This window comes from Dermochelys coriacea, chromosome 2, assembly GCF_009764565.3.
Source record: "Dermochelys coriacea isolate rDerCor1 chromosome 2, rDerCor1.pri.v4, whole genome shotgun sequence".
NCBI classification, from domain to species: domain Eukaryota; kingdom Metazoa; phylum Chordata; order Testudines; family Dermochelyidae; genus Dermochelys; species Dermochelys coriacea.
Genome location: NC_050069.1, coordinates 228930466 through 228945994, shown reverse-complemented (window position 1 = coordinate 228945994; position 15529 = coordinate 228930466). Strand labels below are relative to the sequence as shown.

The window sequence follows — 15529 nt, the reverse complement described above, 5'->3', positions numbered from 1 at the left end:
TCAGGGGGCACAAAAATCTCTTTCCGCTAGTCCTACTCTAGTTTGGGATCTCAGTCTGGTTCTTAAATGCCTTCCAAGATCACCATTTGAACTGATGGCTTCCTGCTCACTCCGCCATTTTTTTCAGATAGGCATCATATTCGCTTGACAAGTTGGGGAAGTAAAGGCCTTTATGACATACCCACCTTTCACAATATTTTTCAAGGACAAGGTCAACAGTACGACCACATCCCAAGCTTTTACAAAAAAGTATCTTCTGAGTTCCATATTAACTAACCCATTCATCTTCTGGTCCTCCACCCTAAACCTCAGCTAAGCAAAGAAGAGGTGCAGTTATACGTTTGATGTCAGGAGAGCTCTGGCATTCTATTTTGATAGGACTAAACCTTTCAGAAAGACTCCCAAATTATTTGTCTTGATTGCAGACAGATGAATAGGGTCTGTGGTCTCTAAACAAAGACTTTCCAACTGACTGAGTGCATTAGTTATTGCTACCAATCTTGTAATATTCAAGCACCCTCAAACACACACACTCATTCTAAGTCTCTACAGCCTTTCACAATAATGTTCCCATCATTGAAATATGTAGAGCCATGACTTAGACCTCTATAAATGTTTGCTGAGTATTATGCAATAACTCATGACCTAAGTTGCCTGTAAGCTGCGTAGCTGCCTATTTAGCACTGCGCAGGCACTCAGGAAACCCAACTGGGGACTTGCTACAGATGGGGGAGGGGCGTCCCTCCCCCAGCCCCCAACCTACTGCGGCTAGGGCATCCCTCCCCCGGTTCCATCTCTGCCGCAGTCCGGACCTGCTGGAGCGGACTGGCCCAGCCCCAACTATGGCCAGGGTGGCCTGGCCCGGAGAGGCCCAGAGCAGCTCTCCCCTGGCCCAGACTTGCTGGGCCTGGGGAAGGAGCGCCTATCCTGCAGCCCAGGTTCTACTGCGGGGAGAGAGAGAGAGAGCTGAGGGGAGTTCTCTCTCCCCGCCATAGCCCCGGAGTACTCTTCTGTACCCTAAACCCATCATCCCCAGCCCCCTCTCAGAGCCTGCACCCCCAGCCGGAGCCCTCACTCCTGCACCCAACCCTCTGCCCCAGCCCTGAGCCCCCTCCCACACTCCGAACCCCAACCATGGCCCAGCCCCCTCCCCAACCCCACCACATGAATTTGTGTCACACATCACCTCCATAGTGGTGCACATAACTAAATTCATTCCGCACATGGGTGGGAAAATTTAGAGGGAACACTGCTCAGGACTCTGCTTCCAATGCTGTGTTTGGCTGAGCTATATTTTCTTCGATATTGGACTCTGTTGAAGCCCCCTCCTCCTCAGAGGAAACCTCTTGTTAGTCATCTAGACTTGAGTACCCATAGGGACACTACTTGAAGAAAACGAAATGGTTACTTGCTCTGGGCAGGTTACTCACCCTGTGCAGTAACTGGTTCTTTAGATTTGTCTTCCTTTGGATGATTCATTAAATATCTTCCTTCTCCTCTGTTTTGCAGTTCTCTGCTGTGGAGCTTTGCAGTACAGAAGGAACTGAGGTTGGTTTACCCGTGCAGTGCTATATAACAGCACGGAGCACAAAATTGAGTAATACACGAGCATGGGCTTAATGGACGCTGCTATGCGAGATCTCCAATCAAAGGTGTAGGGGATGCCAGCGCACCTGGAGTGGAGCACCCATAGGGGGACGTGTCAAAGAACCACAGTTACTGCATACAGTGAGTAACCATTTCTTATTCACTAAAGGTTTTTGTTTGTTTCTGCATTTTCAGGGTTATCTTGAAGAGCTAGTACGCCTCAGAGAAACCCAGCTGGCTGAATCTGTCTCACAAAACAAACTACTGCTACAGAGGATTGAAGATATGGATCTAGCACATAAAATGGAGAAGGAACAGCTGGAGTACATAATTGTAGAGCTCCAGGACCAGCTGTAAGTTAGACTGTGATGGAGAAACTTGGTTAGAGTAGTAACATAATCTCTCTGGATTCCTGTATTTTCCTGTACGATTTATATGAATTTCTGGTCCCATGAAAACAAATAAGACTTAATCTTGAAGAAATTGAAGTAGTTCTCCTTTTTATAAATGTAGAATAATTTTTCATCAGCTGACAAATTTTATATTCAAAGACAGCTGCCCTGCAATAGTATATAGAATACTAAAATTGTAAGAAATTTTAAAAAGCAACTACTTAAAGATCTAAGACAGCTGAATTGAAAATAGTTATTCCTATTTCATCATCATTTTTTAAATTAAAATTGCTATACTGCATTTTATCACTAGTATGTTTAAGTTCTGTAATGCAAAACATTTTGTGGGAGGCAAAATATTATTTTGGCTGTAGTAAGATTTTCATTTATTGGGGAAAAAGGCATTTCTCCTTCACAAATGCACCTTCAGAGACTCCTGCTTTACTATTCTATTCTGTTTTGTATGGTGCGCTGAAACACTAGAAGCAATTCTGCTAGAGCTGAGGGCTTCATTATTTGACACACCATGGGCTTCTCACCCATACTTTTATGTCTGGTAAAAGGGCTGGAGTAACATAAAGGGGCTTTAATTCATCTATCTTAAGTACTTATGTGACTCCCATTACTATAGCGTCTGAGAGCCTCACAATTTTTAATGTATTTATCCTCACATCATCCCTGTGAAGTACAGAAGTACTATCATCCCCGTTTTAGAGATGTGGAAATGAGACACAGAGAGAATAAATGACTTACTAAGATCACATGGGAAGTCTGTGGAGCAAAAACTAAACCTGGGTCTCCAAATTCCAGTCTAGGGCCCTAACCACTGAACCATCCTTCTCTGGGTCTGGTAACCTGCCTCCAGCGATGGGAGAATTCCCCCAGGGAAAGGAAATAAGGACAACAGCCTCAAGATCTCTTCTGAAGACATTCTGTGAGCTCTGACATAGGGGTATGCTGGGATATAGCTGGGTGATGGGCAGGGCAACAGCACATAGCGCTGTGGAGATTCTGGGCAGTATCACCAGCTCAGTCATAAGTTACACTAGTGTCCACTTTGGCCCCTGGAGTAGCCTAGGATCTGGGAGATTTCAAGCATGTCTTAAAGGCACCTTAGGCTTCTCCTGGGCTGTGCCTCTTAGAGGTGCATCCCTGAATCTCACTCTGTATGCATTTAAAGGTGTATAGTTAATTTAAAAAAAAAAGTTTGTCTTCTACGTTCTATTAGATCAGGGAACTGCTGATGTTTGTAACTTGTGCATTCCTTCTGACTTTCACAGAATAATTTGTATTTCGTTTGTGATGATTTAAAGGTTCTTAGCGGGTTTTCCCCCCTTCATTTTCTCTGATCCAGACTAGAGAGAGTCTGGCTGCAAGCTTTGTGAGAAGTGCCTGTAGTAAAATTCTAGTACTGACCCACAATTTAGAAGTTGTGGCTAATAACTGGTCTTTCATCTCCTAGAACAAAACTTTCAAAAGTGGCTCCTGATTTTGAGGGTGCTAACTTTGGTCTAGTTTGATATTTGAAGGTACTAAACATCTGTCATTTCAACTGATTTCCACTGGAGTTATGGGTGCTCAGTATAAAGGGAAGATGTGTGGCTAAACTTGGCACTGTTTTGAAAATCTCAACGTTCTCTTGGAGTATTAGCTAGCTTAGATTCTGGAGTACGATGATGTGGTGCTTTTTAAGACAAAATCCTGCCTTACATGGCCATTTGAGATGCCATTGTTGGGGCTCTGGCCTAAGTCTCCTTTCATAAATGTAAGGCAGCTACTTAGAGATCCATGTACAGTTTTACACAAATTAATGTTGAGTGCAGCAAATCTGTCAGATCTACTCTTCCAAAAATAAAAGGAGTACTTGTGGCACCTTAGAGACTAACAATTTTAGTTAGTTAATCAGCCCAGAGAGTTAGAGGAAGGGCAGAGGAAATGACTTGGAGGAGGAACCTGAGGGTGAAAACTAGCAGCAACTGGCCTTTTTTCATACGTATTTCCTCCATATTTGCCCATCCTTGATCTTTGCTTCATACTTAAACAGAAACTGAGTTGGTAGGGCACCTAGGCAGCCTTGTTCCTTTAGTTTGCCTTCATTAAAGCATTAATTTGTCCAGTTGCTATTAACATTCTGAAATGGTCGAACCTGTGTTTAAAGAACTCCAAGTACAGACAAGTATTTTAGTTTTATGTCCTTCCTCATCTCCCCCCATACTCACTATTAGCATATTAAAGTAGTGAAATGTGTGCTGCAGTTTCTTTTCCTAACTGCCATAAAAAAGCTTGGGATGGTCATACTTCCCTAATTCATATAGGTGTTGAGGTAGAACCTATTAAAGTTTGTAAAGCACCTTCAGTTCTCTGATTTAAGGTCCTTTGCTATATTAATGAAAAGTGCTCCTATATTAAATAGTCTGTTTTCTTTTTAATGAAACTGTTCTGCTCTGCTGCTGTTTTTGCTGAAGTAGTGAATTTCACTGTTTTAGCTTATTACCATTTTATTACGGCTGAAAATAAGGCTAAATACATTTTAGGTTGCCTTTGACCTTGGTCTTTTAGACAGTTGTGTGCTCCAATTTGAAACATTTGACTTTCCATTTCCTTGCTTTTATTCAAGAATATTTTAAAAGGTATTTTGTAAATGTGTGCTAAATCTGAAATTGTCCATGGAGGATACAAAAGGATCAGCTGTAAAAGATAAAGATGTAGTGCTATGAGAGATGAAGGTTGCTTATTTTAAGAACAGTGCACTCCACAGTGAACTTATGAAGGGCCTCTTCTTGAGTCAGCTTAATGTGCCAGCTCCTATTTATTACGTATTCTGTTCCTATTTCCAGATAGTAACTGCTATATTTTTTCTGGGTGTGACATTCCCCAGGGTGCAACCTGAACTGTTGTCCCTTGGCTCTCCAGCCTGGATGCCTTTTACTCTCCTTTGCTAGTGAACAGCATGTATAGTCACTCCCAGATGAATACATGAATTCTATACCCAACCAGCCATGAATAGATAGTGTGACACCTGCATATCCCTCAGTCCCAACCTTATACCCCACCCCTGAAATGTGTCTTGTACTGTTCGGTAACCCACTGGATGGTGCAAGCTCATAATTAGTCAGTCATTCCAACAAAGGGTAATGAGTATGCACCAGCCCTCTTGACCTGAGTAGAAATTTCCCAACACTTCAATCAAGCACACTTTTTTAGATAAAACAGCAAAACAAGTTTATTAAATATATAGGGGGAGATTTTCAGTGATTATAAGTGATAAGGCATATCAGTCAGGATTGGTTACAAAAGAAATGTTAAAAATGCAAGCTAATACCTAAATTTTACCAAGCTAAGTGATCTTGAAAACACCAATGACAAAGGTGGTTTTTTGTTTTTTGGGTTTTTTTTTCCCCTCACCCAAAAGCTTACAGCAGTCTGTACTAGCCGGAAGGCTTTCCAGCTAAGACCCCTTCCCCTAATTTCATAGAATCATAGAATATCAGGGTTGGAAGGGACCTGAGGAGGTCATCTCGTCCAATCCCCTGCTCAAAGCAGGATCAGTCCCCAACTAAATCATCCCAGCCAGGGCTTTGTCAAGCCTGACCGTAAAAACTTCTAAGGAAGGAGATTCCACCACCTCCCTAGGTAATGCATTCCAGTGTTTCACCACCCTCCTAGTGAAAAAGTTATTCCTAATATCCAACCTAAACCTCCCCCACTGCAACTTGAGACCATTACTCCTCGTTCTGTCATCTGTTACCACTGAGAACAGTCTAGATCCATCCTCTTTGGAACCCCCTTTCAGGTAGTTGAAAGTAGCTATCAAATCCCCCCTCATTCTTCTCTTCCACAGACTAAACAATCCCAGTTCCCTCAGCCTCTCCTCATAAGTCATGTGTTTCAGTCCCCTAATCATTTTTGTTGCCTTCTGCTGGACTCTTTCAAATTTTTCCACATCATTCTTGTAGTGTGGGGCCCAAAACTGGACACAGTACTCCATATGAGGCCTCACCAATGTTGAATAGAGGGGAACGATCACGTCCCTCAATCTGCTGGCAATGCCCCTACTTATACATCCCAAAATGCCATTGGCCTTCTTGGCAACAAGGGCACGCTGTTGACTCATATCCAGCTTCTCGTCCACTGTAACCCCTAGGTCCTTTTCTGCAGAACTGCTGCTGAGCCATTTGGTCCCTACTCTGTAGCGGTGCATGGGATTCTTCCGTCCTAAGTGCAGGACTCTGCACTTGTCCTTGTTGAACCTCATCAGATTTCTTTTGGCCCAATCCTCTAATTTGTCTAGGGCCCTCTGTATCCTATCCCTACCCTCCAGCATATCTACCTCTCCTCCCAGTTTAATGTCATCTGCAAACTTGCTGAGGGTGCAATCCACACCATTCTCCAGATCATTTATGAAGATATTGAACAAAATGGGCCCGAGGACCGACCCTTGGGACACTCTGCTTGATACCGACTGCCAACTAGATGTGGACATTGATCACTACCCGTTGAGCCCGACAATCTAGCCAACTTTCTATCCACCTGGTAGTCCATTCATCCAGCCCATACTACTTTAACTTGCTGGCAAGAATACTGTGGAAGACTGTCAAAAGCTTTGCAAAAGCTTCTTTTTTTCTTTCAAGCATTGTAGCTGCTGTGAGTAGAGATGGGGGAGAAGTTATTTGTGGGTTGTGAGTTCTCTATTCCAATACTTTTTCTCCTTCTTTGAAGATTACCCCCAGTTGGGGTGTAGACAAAACAGTCCCCTATGTGACTGCTGGTGCCTGGTGCAGCCCTCCCTGGAAATGCTAAGATCAGGGCAGGCTGCAAAAGGGAGAGCAGATACTACCAAGACTGGTGAGTAACACTGAAGTTAAACCCTCCAACCAGTCACCAACTGTGCTTCTGATCCCCACACTGGTTATCAAGAAGCAAAAAAAGAAATCTCACAGCCCCTGTTATATCATTCCAGTCCTCTGGCTCCCAGTCAGCACCTAGGTCCAGTACAGTGAGAAGTTATTTAAAACTCTGCTTACATATACAAAATATTTTTCTGATCCCAAAGTGTCAACCACGTTACCCAATTAATATAGGTTTGGATCTTACCCAAAATACCACACTGCCAGCCAATCCTTTAGTGTCTAGAACTAAAGGTTTATTATAAAGAAAAAAGCAAGAACAAGAAGAGAGAGGTTAAATGGTAAAACAGTTACATACATACAAAGACTTCAAAGTCCATCAGGTTCTTAGCAGTATTGGTGAGTTAGCTGGCTTGAAAGTCCCTCTGGAATACATCCACAGCATGGATGGGTGATTCAGTCCTTTGTTCAGAGCTTGGGTTTGTAGCAAAGTTCCTCCAGAGGTAAAAAGCAGTATTGAAGACAAGATGGAGAAGATGGAGCTGTCTTATAATTTTTTGTCATGCAGCTTGTGCTTCCTTTGTTTCAAACACAAGCTTCCCAGCACATGGCTTGGAAGCCTTTTCTGTCCATAGGCATGCTCCTGCATGCCTTGATGAGTCATAAGGTGTATTCCTTCTCTTCTCTCAATGGGTCAGTTGTATCACTGATGGTCCTTAATGGGCCATCAAACAAGCTAGGTAGTACTGATGCCAAACTGTCTGGGAGTGTCACCCAGAAGCATAGCACAAGCTTTGTAATACAGACAGACATATCTATAACCCATAATACAAAGGTGATACAAACACAGAAATGAGATTATCATAGTTGGCAAATTATAATTTTTTTTTCTCAGATATTTTACATGGCATATCTGGCACAACTCCCCTCACTGCAATTTTACCATATAATGGTCATAATATCCTCAAGTGTTTCCCAGATTCCATACGGTGTCACGCTTCATATATGTGAGATTCAAAACATCTTTTAGGTGAATTATAAATTTCTTGCTTTCACCTTCTGTGTACATGAAGTTTGAGCTGTCTTGGAGATGACATGTGAAGGAACAGTAATTCACACCGTGTAGAGTCAAGCACAGGAGTTTATTAGGCACGGCGCTGGCGGAGTGTCACTTTGCTTATTAGGCTCAGAGACACTGCAGAACAATTGATTACAATTGATAGGGTGCTCATTGGGCGGAGAGAAGTTATGGGGACAGGTTTTCCCAAGCCCCTGGATAGGTTCTAGCAGCAAGACAAGATAAGCACAACAGGCCAACGGTCTAAAAGATTACATAATGGATCTGACCATGGCTCATATTAACATATTGCTAACACACAGGTAATTACCCCTAACCTATGTCTATTGAAGTATATAGGTTAAATCCTAATTTTGGGGTCCAGGGGAATGAGGTAGCAGCTCTCACAGTTGATCAACAGGTACATTCCTGGAGATTTAAAGCAAAAAAGCAGTAATTAGTACTTAATAACAATTGTTTATAAATTTATCCTTGCATTTCTGTGGGCTAGGATTGGCGTACATCTGTCATGTCGGGGAGGATGTCATAACTCGTGTCAATCATATTAGGCCTCTCCCCGAACTCTGTCTGGGATCTGAGAGGTATTGTACCACTATCTCCTCCCTGCATTAGGGAGTAACCGTGAGGCCTTTCTCAGCATTTCATGTGTCTATAACTTGCAATAAAGACACCCAATTACATTCGGCGTTTTGCTGACTCTGCTCGCTGACTTGAAACACACAAGGTTATCTGTTTACCCCAGCTTTCTCTTAGCCATGTATTGTTCTCTATTAGCTAGTCCTCATCCGGGCCTATACGAAAAGTTCTTAGCAGAAACTGTAGTTAAGGATCTTACATCCACAGCAAATGGATTTTGGCCCTTCAACATGTAAATTCTTAGTCTCCCCTGCTGGTGAATGGTTGTTTCATCAGTTAAGTTTTCTCACACCTGTGGTCAATTCTTTGTTGTCTATGAGGAGGTTGTCTGTGGGTGTTTCCCAGAATTACAACATATTTCAGTAAGAAACATATAATATCTCATAGCTTTTACACACAATGTTGCACACATTTTAACAGGACAGTAATGTTCAGCAGATTGTGAGTTTTCAAATATCTCACAAAGCATACTTTGTACAAAATATCTCAGCCATATGAAAGTGGTGAACATGGAGTACAGGATGTCACATTGGATACAAAAAAGAAGAGTACTTGTGGCACTTTAGAGACTAACAAATTTATTTGAGCATAAGCTTTCGTGAGCTACAGCTCACTTCATTGGATGCATTTAGTGGAGAATACAGTGGGGAGATTTATATACACAGAGAACATGAAACAATGGGTGTTACCATACACACAGTAACAAGAGTGATCAGGTAAGGTGAGCTATTAGCAGGAGAGCAGGGGAGAAAAAACCTTTTGTAGTGATAATCAAGGTGGGCCATTTCCAGCAGTTGACAAGAATGTCTGAGGAATGGTGGGGGGGGGGAGGAGGAGAATAAACATGGGGAGATAGTTTTACTTTATGTAATGACCCATCCACTCCGTCTTTATTCAAGCCTAAGTTAATTGTATCCAGTTGGCAAATTAATTCCAATTCAGCAGTCTCTTGTTGGAGTCTGTTTTTGAAGTTTTTTTGTTGAAGAATTGCCGCTTTTAGGTCTAATCTAGTGACCAAAGAGATTGAAGTGTTCTCCAACTGGTTTTTGAATGGGAAATAGGCCCAATGGCTTGTGATGGGATGTTAGATGGGGTGGGATCTGAGTTACTACAGAAAATTCTTTCTTGGGTATCTGGCTGGTGAATCTTGCCCATATGCTCAGGGTTTAGCTGATCACAATATTTGGGGTCAGAAAGGAATTTTTCTCCAGGGCAGATTGAAAGAGGCCACGGGTCACTTGTTGGGGGATTCTCTGCTCCTTGAATTCTTTAAACCATGATTTGAGGACTTCAATAGCTCAAACATAGGTGAAAGGTTTTTCGCAGGAGTGGGTGGGTGAGATTCTGTGACCTGCGTTGTGCAGGAGGTCGGACTAGATAATCATAATGGTCCCTTCTGACCTTAGTATCTATGAATCTTTAATACCACTGCAGTTGATTTCTATTAAAATTATCCCGCCCTCAGCTCTTCTTTAACCTGGAGCTTTGTAAGCTTGAGCAGCTCAGTTTATCTGAACTGCCATAGTATCACAAATGGAGATGGGTAGTCTAAGGTAGCTGGGACCCAAATCGTGTAGAAATATTGTACATCAAAACAAGTAGCATGAGTAATTTCCAGAAACAAATGCAAGGCCCTGTAGATCACAAAGAACAGACTTAATACATTCCCTGTGAGAAGCACAGCTAATGAAAACCCTCAGATATATTTTATATTTGCTGACATTTTTAAGTGGTCTTCACTTGTTGATCAATGTAAATTTCAGTAATCCACTACAGAGGTGGGAAAAGCGTGGATCTATGGGTAGGTTTGCATCTGAAAGAAACGATTACAGCTTTCTCACCAGCACTGATGACTGCTGCTGACTGGATAGCTGGTAACGGCTATTTCCTTCAGTTGCTTTTTTGACACATCACCATAAACCCCCATTTTATCTAGGTTGTGCTTCAGCAAGCTAGGTCTTATCCCAGCAACAATTTGTTGACACTGGAAAAGCCAAACAATTGCCTTATCCAGATCCTGTGAAAAGGAGATGAGAAATTCATCTACATATGGACATCATCTACATGCTTCAGTCTATAATGCCTGCCTCTCTCCTCAGGAAGCTTATGTACACATTAGATAGAAGGGATAATGAACTGGAATCCTTTGTATGTCTGCATGAGCACTCTCACCATTTACCCAGTGTTGCTCTCTTGTTTCTCTCCAAAAGAAAATACAAACAAAGTATCTGAGCTGCTCCATATATCCTTGCTATAGTCTGCAGAAGCATGGGCAATACCTTGCGGTCAAATGTTCCAAAAAATGCTGATGGATCTAAATAAATGTGTACGAATGCTTAAGCTTTATCATTCAGTGTATTGCCAGAGTTGTCTGTCTTGCTTTTTCAGTCTTTCCAAAAAGGAAGGTTAGAGACCAGTTGATAAAGGTGATATTTGCAGAGTCAAGAGTTTCTTGAAGAAAGATAAATAATGCCTATTGAAAAAAAGCCGAAGCCTAGTCTTCCTAGAAGGAGGAACTAAAAATCTCTTCCAATGACTGACTCTCCACCTCCCCATTTGATTTTACCACCTATCAAGAACATCTTGAGGATCCAGGCCTGAAAGAATAGCACATGTTTTAAAGTGTTAATTCCTGTTTGTAGAAAAATCTGTGAACAGTGAGTAGTTGGAAATACAGATTCCTAGCACTATAATAATTAAAATAACTGTAAAAATCCTATTCCTCACTTCCCTCTGTGTGCATAATTTGTAATTATCTGTCTGCAGTATACAAATTTTTGTTTTTACTTCTTTTTATGGATGGATCCTGATAGTCTGCTGTGGTCTTCTATGAGATTGAAGGTAATGATGCAGCATGAGTGGCATTCCTAATTGTGTTCTCCAGGTCCACTGCTCTGTATATACAAGTGAAGGGTATAATTTGACCCTTTTAATTCTTTTTGGTACAACACATTTTAATCAAAATAAGAAAAGCATACAAATACAAGAAGTCCTAGATGAAAAATAACTGAATCCTGCTACACTATAACCTATGAGTTGCTAACAGCTCAATTATTAATTAAGAGGGCAGGATTCCATTACGGACACTAAAAGTTCATCCTCTCCTTCCTTAAAATGTTTTTCATTCAGATGAAGGAAAAGGCAGTTAAACCATCATACTCCTGTTCAGTGTTTTAGGAATGAGCAGGGAAATTAAAAAAGGAACCATAAACACTGCTCTATATTATGAACATCTTCATATGAGGACAGCAAAATCAAAATATTATAACCCTAGGGTATTATTCTTGATTGTGCTGCAAAGTACAAAGGATTTTGAATGTCCATTATCAGGAGCTTTTTATGTTGCAACTTATTCTAGCAAGAACTTGTTTTGGATCAGTTTTTTAAGACTTTGTTTTTTCTGTACCTTTGCGGGAGACATCCGTCTTCATCTTGTACAAAAGATTGGTAACAGAACCATTGTCAAGAAATATATGGTTATTCTGGTACTGAGTCAACGCCCTGTTTAATTCTTATTCCATATTCACCTCCACGTCACTGTTAAGTCTGGGTTGCCATGGCCTTTGTAATCTTATCTTTCTAGGAATGCTAAATTCTTTGGAGCAATAGGGAAAGCATCTTTTTAATATAGATATAGCACTTCTTGCTGTCCATTTTTAAGGGATTCTTCTTGCAAGATTCTCAAAGGAAATTCATTCCTTAAACAGTTTGAGTATAATAAATTCAGTTTGCCTAGCTAATTACTTTATTTCCTCACTCCACAGAAATTGGAGGATACAGTTCAGTATTTGATCTTGCTGCTAAATTCATTTCCTACTATGGCAAAATTCAGAATACTAATCCTCCTTTCTCTAAATGCCTTTCGAGAGACAGGTTGTGTAAACTCAATTTACATTAGGAACATTTTCCTTTTTTCAGACACATTCTTTTCAGATTGGCAATGTCTATTTTAAATCCCTTGTACTGACTTCTGGTCTTCCCTCAGTTCCATATGTTTTTATTTAGTATGCTGAGTACTTGCCTTGCTTTTTCTGAATGTCGCTTTTTCAATGTGTAAATGTAGATTCAATTTCTCCTTTTCAGGTGTTTTTCTTTATTGTATTGGCTGCCTGATGAATGAGAGAATTTTGAAAGTGCTTCCTATAGATCATTTTATATATAGATTACCATAACAAGGTGACAGTATATACAAATTCCCTCTTCCTTCACAAGTTGTCTTTCAGCTTCCACTTCATTCAGTCATTTTCATGGTGGTATTTTTTTTTCTCTTTTTTCCAGAGGTGAGGATATTTTACATAAACAGAATAGCAAGAAGGCTATTATATCTCACTCAGAAGTTAACATTTGATAAACTGTCCTAGTTATACAATATGTACCCTGCTTATAGAATTTATAGATTATGGTTAAATCTAGTACACTTTTATCATCTATAAGCAAGGCCTTTCAAAATGGATAATCAAAAACATCTGCTTTTTGAATGCCTCAGAGCACATTTGATTGGGGGTAAAAAAAGTCACTTCAATCACTCCTGAAAGGTACATTCCCACAAAGGACAAGTGTTGTGCGGATTCCTGGATTTTCCTCCTTAGTCAGTATTTACTGACAATCTGGACTCTGACAAAACAGTTACTCATTTTGGTAAGGCAGTTTTTTAGAATCTCTTTGCCTACAAAATATTGATATTTTGATCCTTAAACTCTCCTGCTTGGGAATGGTCTTTTAATATCTATGAAGGGAGGACCTGAAAATTCTATTACCTAGAAAAGTGGGGATGGAACTGTATGCCTCAGAAGATTAGTAATAGGGTACGTATTGACCACTTGTTCAAATTTAGCCTAAGTTGTTAATGCTGCAGAGTCACTAGCATTTTAATCCTGTAATGTGATCTTCATTAATATTGTAACCATTTTACTCCTTAATGTACGCTTATGGGGAAAAAAGAGGTTTAACATAGATAAGTTTTATACTATTAATCTGTAATTTTAGGACTTGTATGGTAAAATGTTAGTTAACAATGTTTTTCTTTATACTGCACTAATTTAACTTTCAGTAGATACAGTATGTTGCCTCTTGTATTGAAAATTATCAGTAAACATACATCAACTATTAATAGTTCTATTTATACTTTTTTTTGTAAATGAACTACACTTTTTCTGTTTTTGCATATACACTATTTACACTGTATATGCTACTTATGTTTAACTTAGATGGGGAAAACCATCATGGGAGTATTGTTTTTGAGAAATAGTGATACAATATAGTTATTAACTAAGCCCATGCCAGGTGCCATAGTTAGAATCATACACTTTAAGGTCAAAAGGGACCATTGTGATCCTCTAGTTTAGTCTGACCTCTTACACAGCGCAGGCCACAGAACCTCACCCATCCACTTCTGAAGTAGACCCCTAACTTCTGGCTGATTTACTGAAGTCCTCAAATCATGATTTAAAGTCCTCTCCCTCCCTGGTATTTATCCCTCTAATGTGTTAGAGAGCAATCCTATCTCCCCTCAGCCTTCTATTTGCTTAGGCTAAACAAGCCAAGCTCTTTGAGTCTCCTCTCATAAGGTAGGTTTTCCATTCCTTGGTTCGTCCTAGTAGCCCTTCTCTGCATATGTTCAAGTTTGAATTCATCTTTCTTAAACATGGGAGACCAGAAGTGCACACAGTATTCCAGATGAGGTCTCAGCCATGCCTTGTATAATGTATAATATATACATTGTATAGTACCTTGTACTAACATTTCCCTGTCTCTATAGGAAATACCTTACCTGATGCATCCTAGGACTGCACTGTCATGCAGTTTTTCATGGCTGTATCATATTGATGGCTCATAAACCTCCTGTGATCAACTAATATACCCTGATCTTTCTCCTCCTTTGTTGCTTCTAACTGATAAATCTGCAGTTTGTAGCAAAAATTCTTGTTGTTAGTCCACAAATGCATGACTTTCCACTATTAAATTTAATCCCATTTCTATTATTCCAGTTTACAAGGTCATCCAGATGTTCTTGTACGATATTCCAGTCTTCCTCCATATTGGCTATACCTCCCAACTTTGTGTCATCTGCAAATTTTATTAGTACGCACACATTTTTTGTGCCAAGGTCAGTAATAAAAATGTTAAATAAGATAGGTCCCAGGACCGATCCCTGAGGAACTCCACTAGTAGCCTCGCTCCAGCCTGACAAAAAGAAAAGGAGTACTTGTGGCACCTTAGAGACTAACAAATTTATTAGAGCATAAGCTTTCGTGAGCTACAGCTCACTTCATCGGATGCAATACAGACTAACACGGCTGCTACTCTGAATCCAGCCTGACAGTTCACTTTTCAGTATGACCTGTTGTAGTCTTCCCTTTAAACAGTTCCTTATCCACCTTTGAATTCTCATATTAATCCCCCTCTTCTTCAATTTAGCTAATAATTTTCTTTGTGGAACTGTATCAACTGCCTTACTGAAATCTGGGTGGATTAGATCTACTGTTTTCCTTTGTCTACACAAAAATAATTCTACAAATACATGAGAAGCAGGAGGAAGACCAATGGCAGGGTAAACCCGTTACTCAATGGGGGGGACAATGACAGAAAATATGGAAATGGCAGAAGTGTTAAAAGACTATTTTGTTTTGGTTTTCACCAAAAAGGTTAGTAGTGATTGGATATTTAACATAGTGAATGTCGATGAAAATGAGGTCAGATCAGAGGCTAAAATAGGGAAAGAACAAGTGAAGACATCTAACTTGTGTAAGTAAGTTTTTAAAGTCACCAGGACCTGATGAAACACATCCTAGTATCCTCAAAGAGCTGATTGAGGAGATATCTGAGCCATTAGAGATTATCTTCAAAAAAAAAAAAAATCATGGAAGACAGGAGAGATTCCAGAGGACTGGAAAAGGGAAAACATGGTACCAATCTATAAAAAGGGAATAAGGACAATTCGGGGAATTACAGAACAGTCACATTAACTTCAGTACCCGGAAAGATTATGG

At 40.4% G+C, this 15529-nt stretch overlaps 1 protein-coding gene across 5 annotated transcripts in view; it reads left to right on the top strand.

Annotated features, from left to right (window-relative positions):
- The window catches only part of RUNDC3B (RUN domain containing 3B), a 153684-nt gene that overhangs the window by 99246 nt on the left and 38909 nt on the right, over positions 1-15529 (top strand). For all 5 annotated transcript variants that reach the window (XM_038391275.2, XM_043509376.1, XM_038391273.2 and 2 more), the window contains one exon: positions 1783-1940. In XM_038391275.2, coding sequence (XP_038247203.1) covers positions 1783-1940 — 158 coding nt within the window. The remainder of the gene's footprint in view (positions 1-1782; positions 1941-15529) is intronic.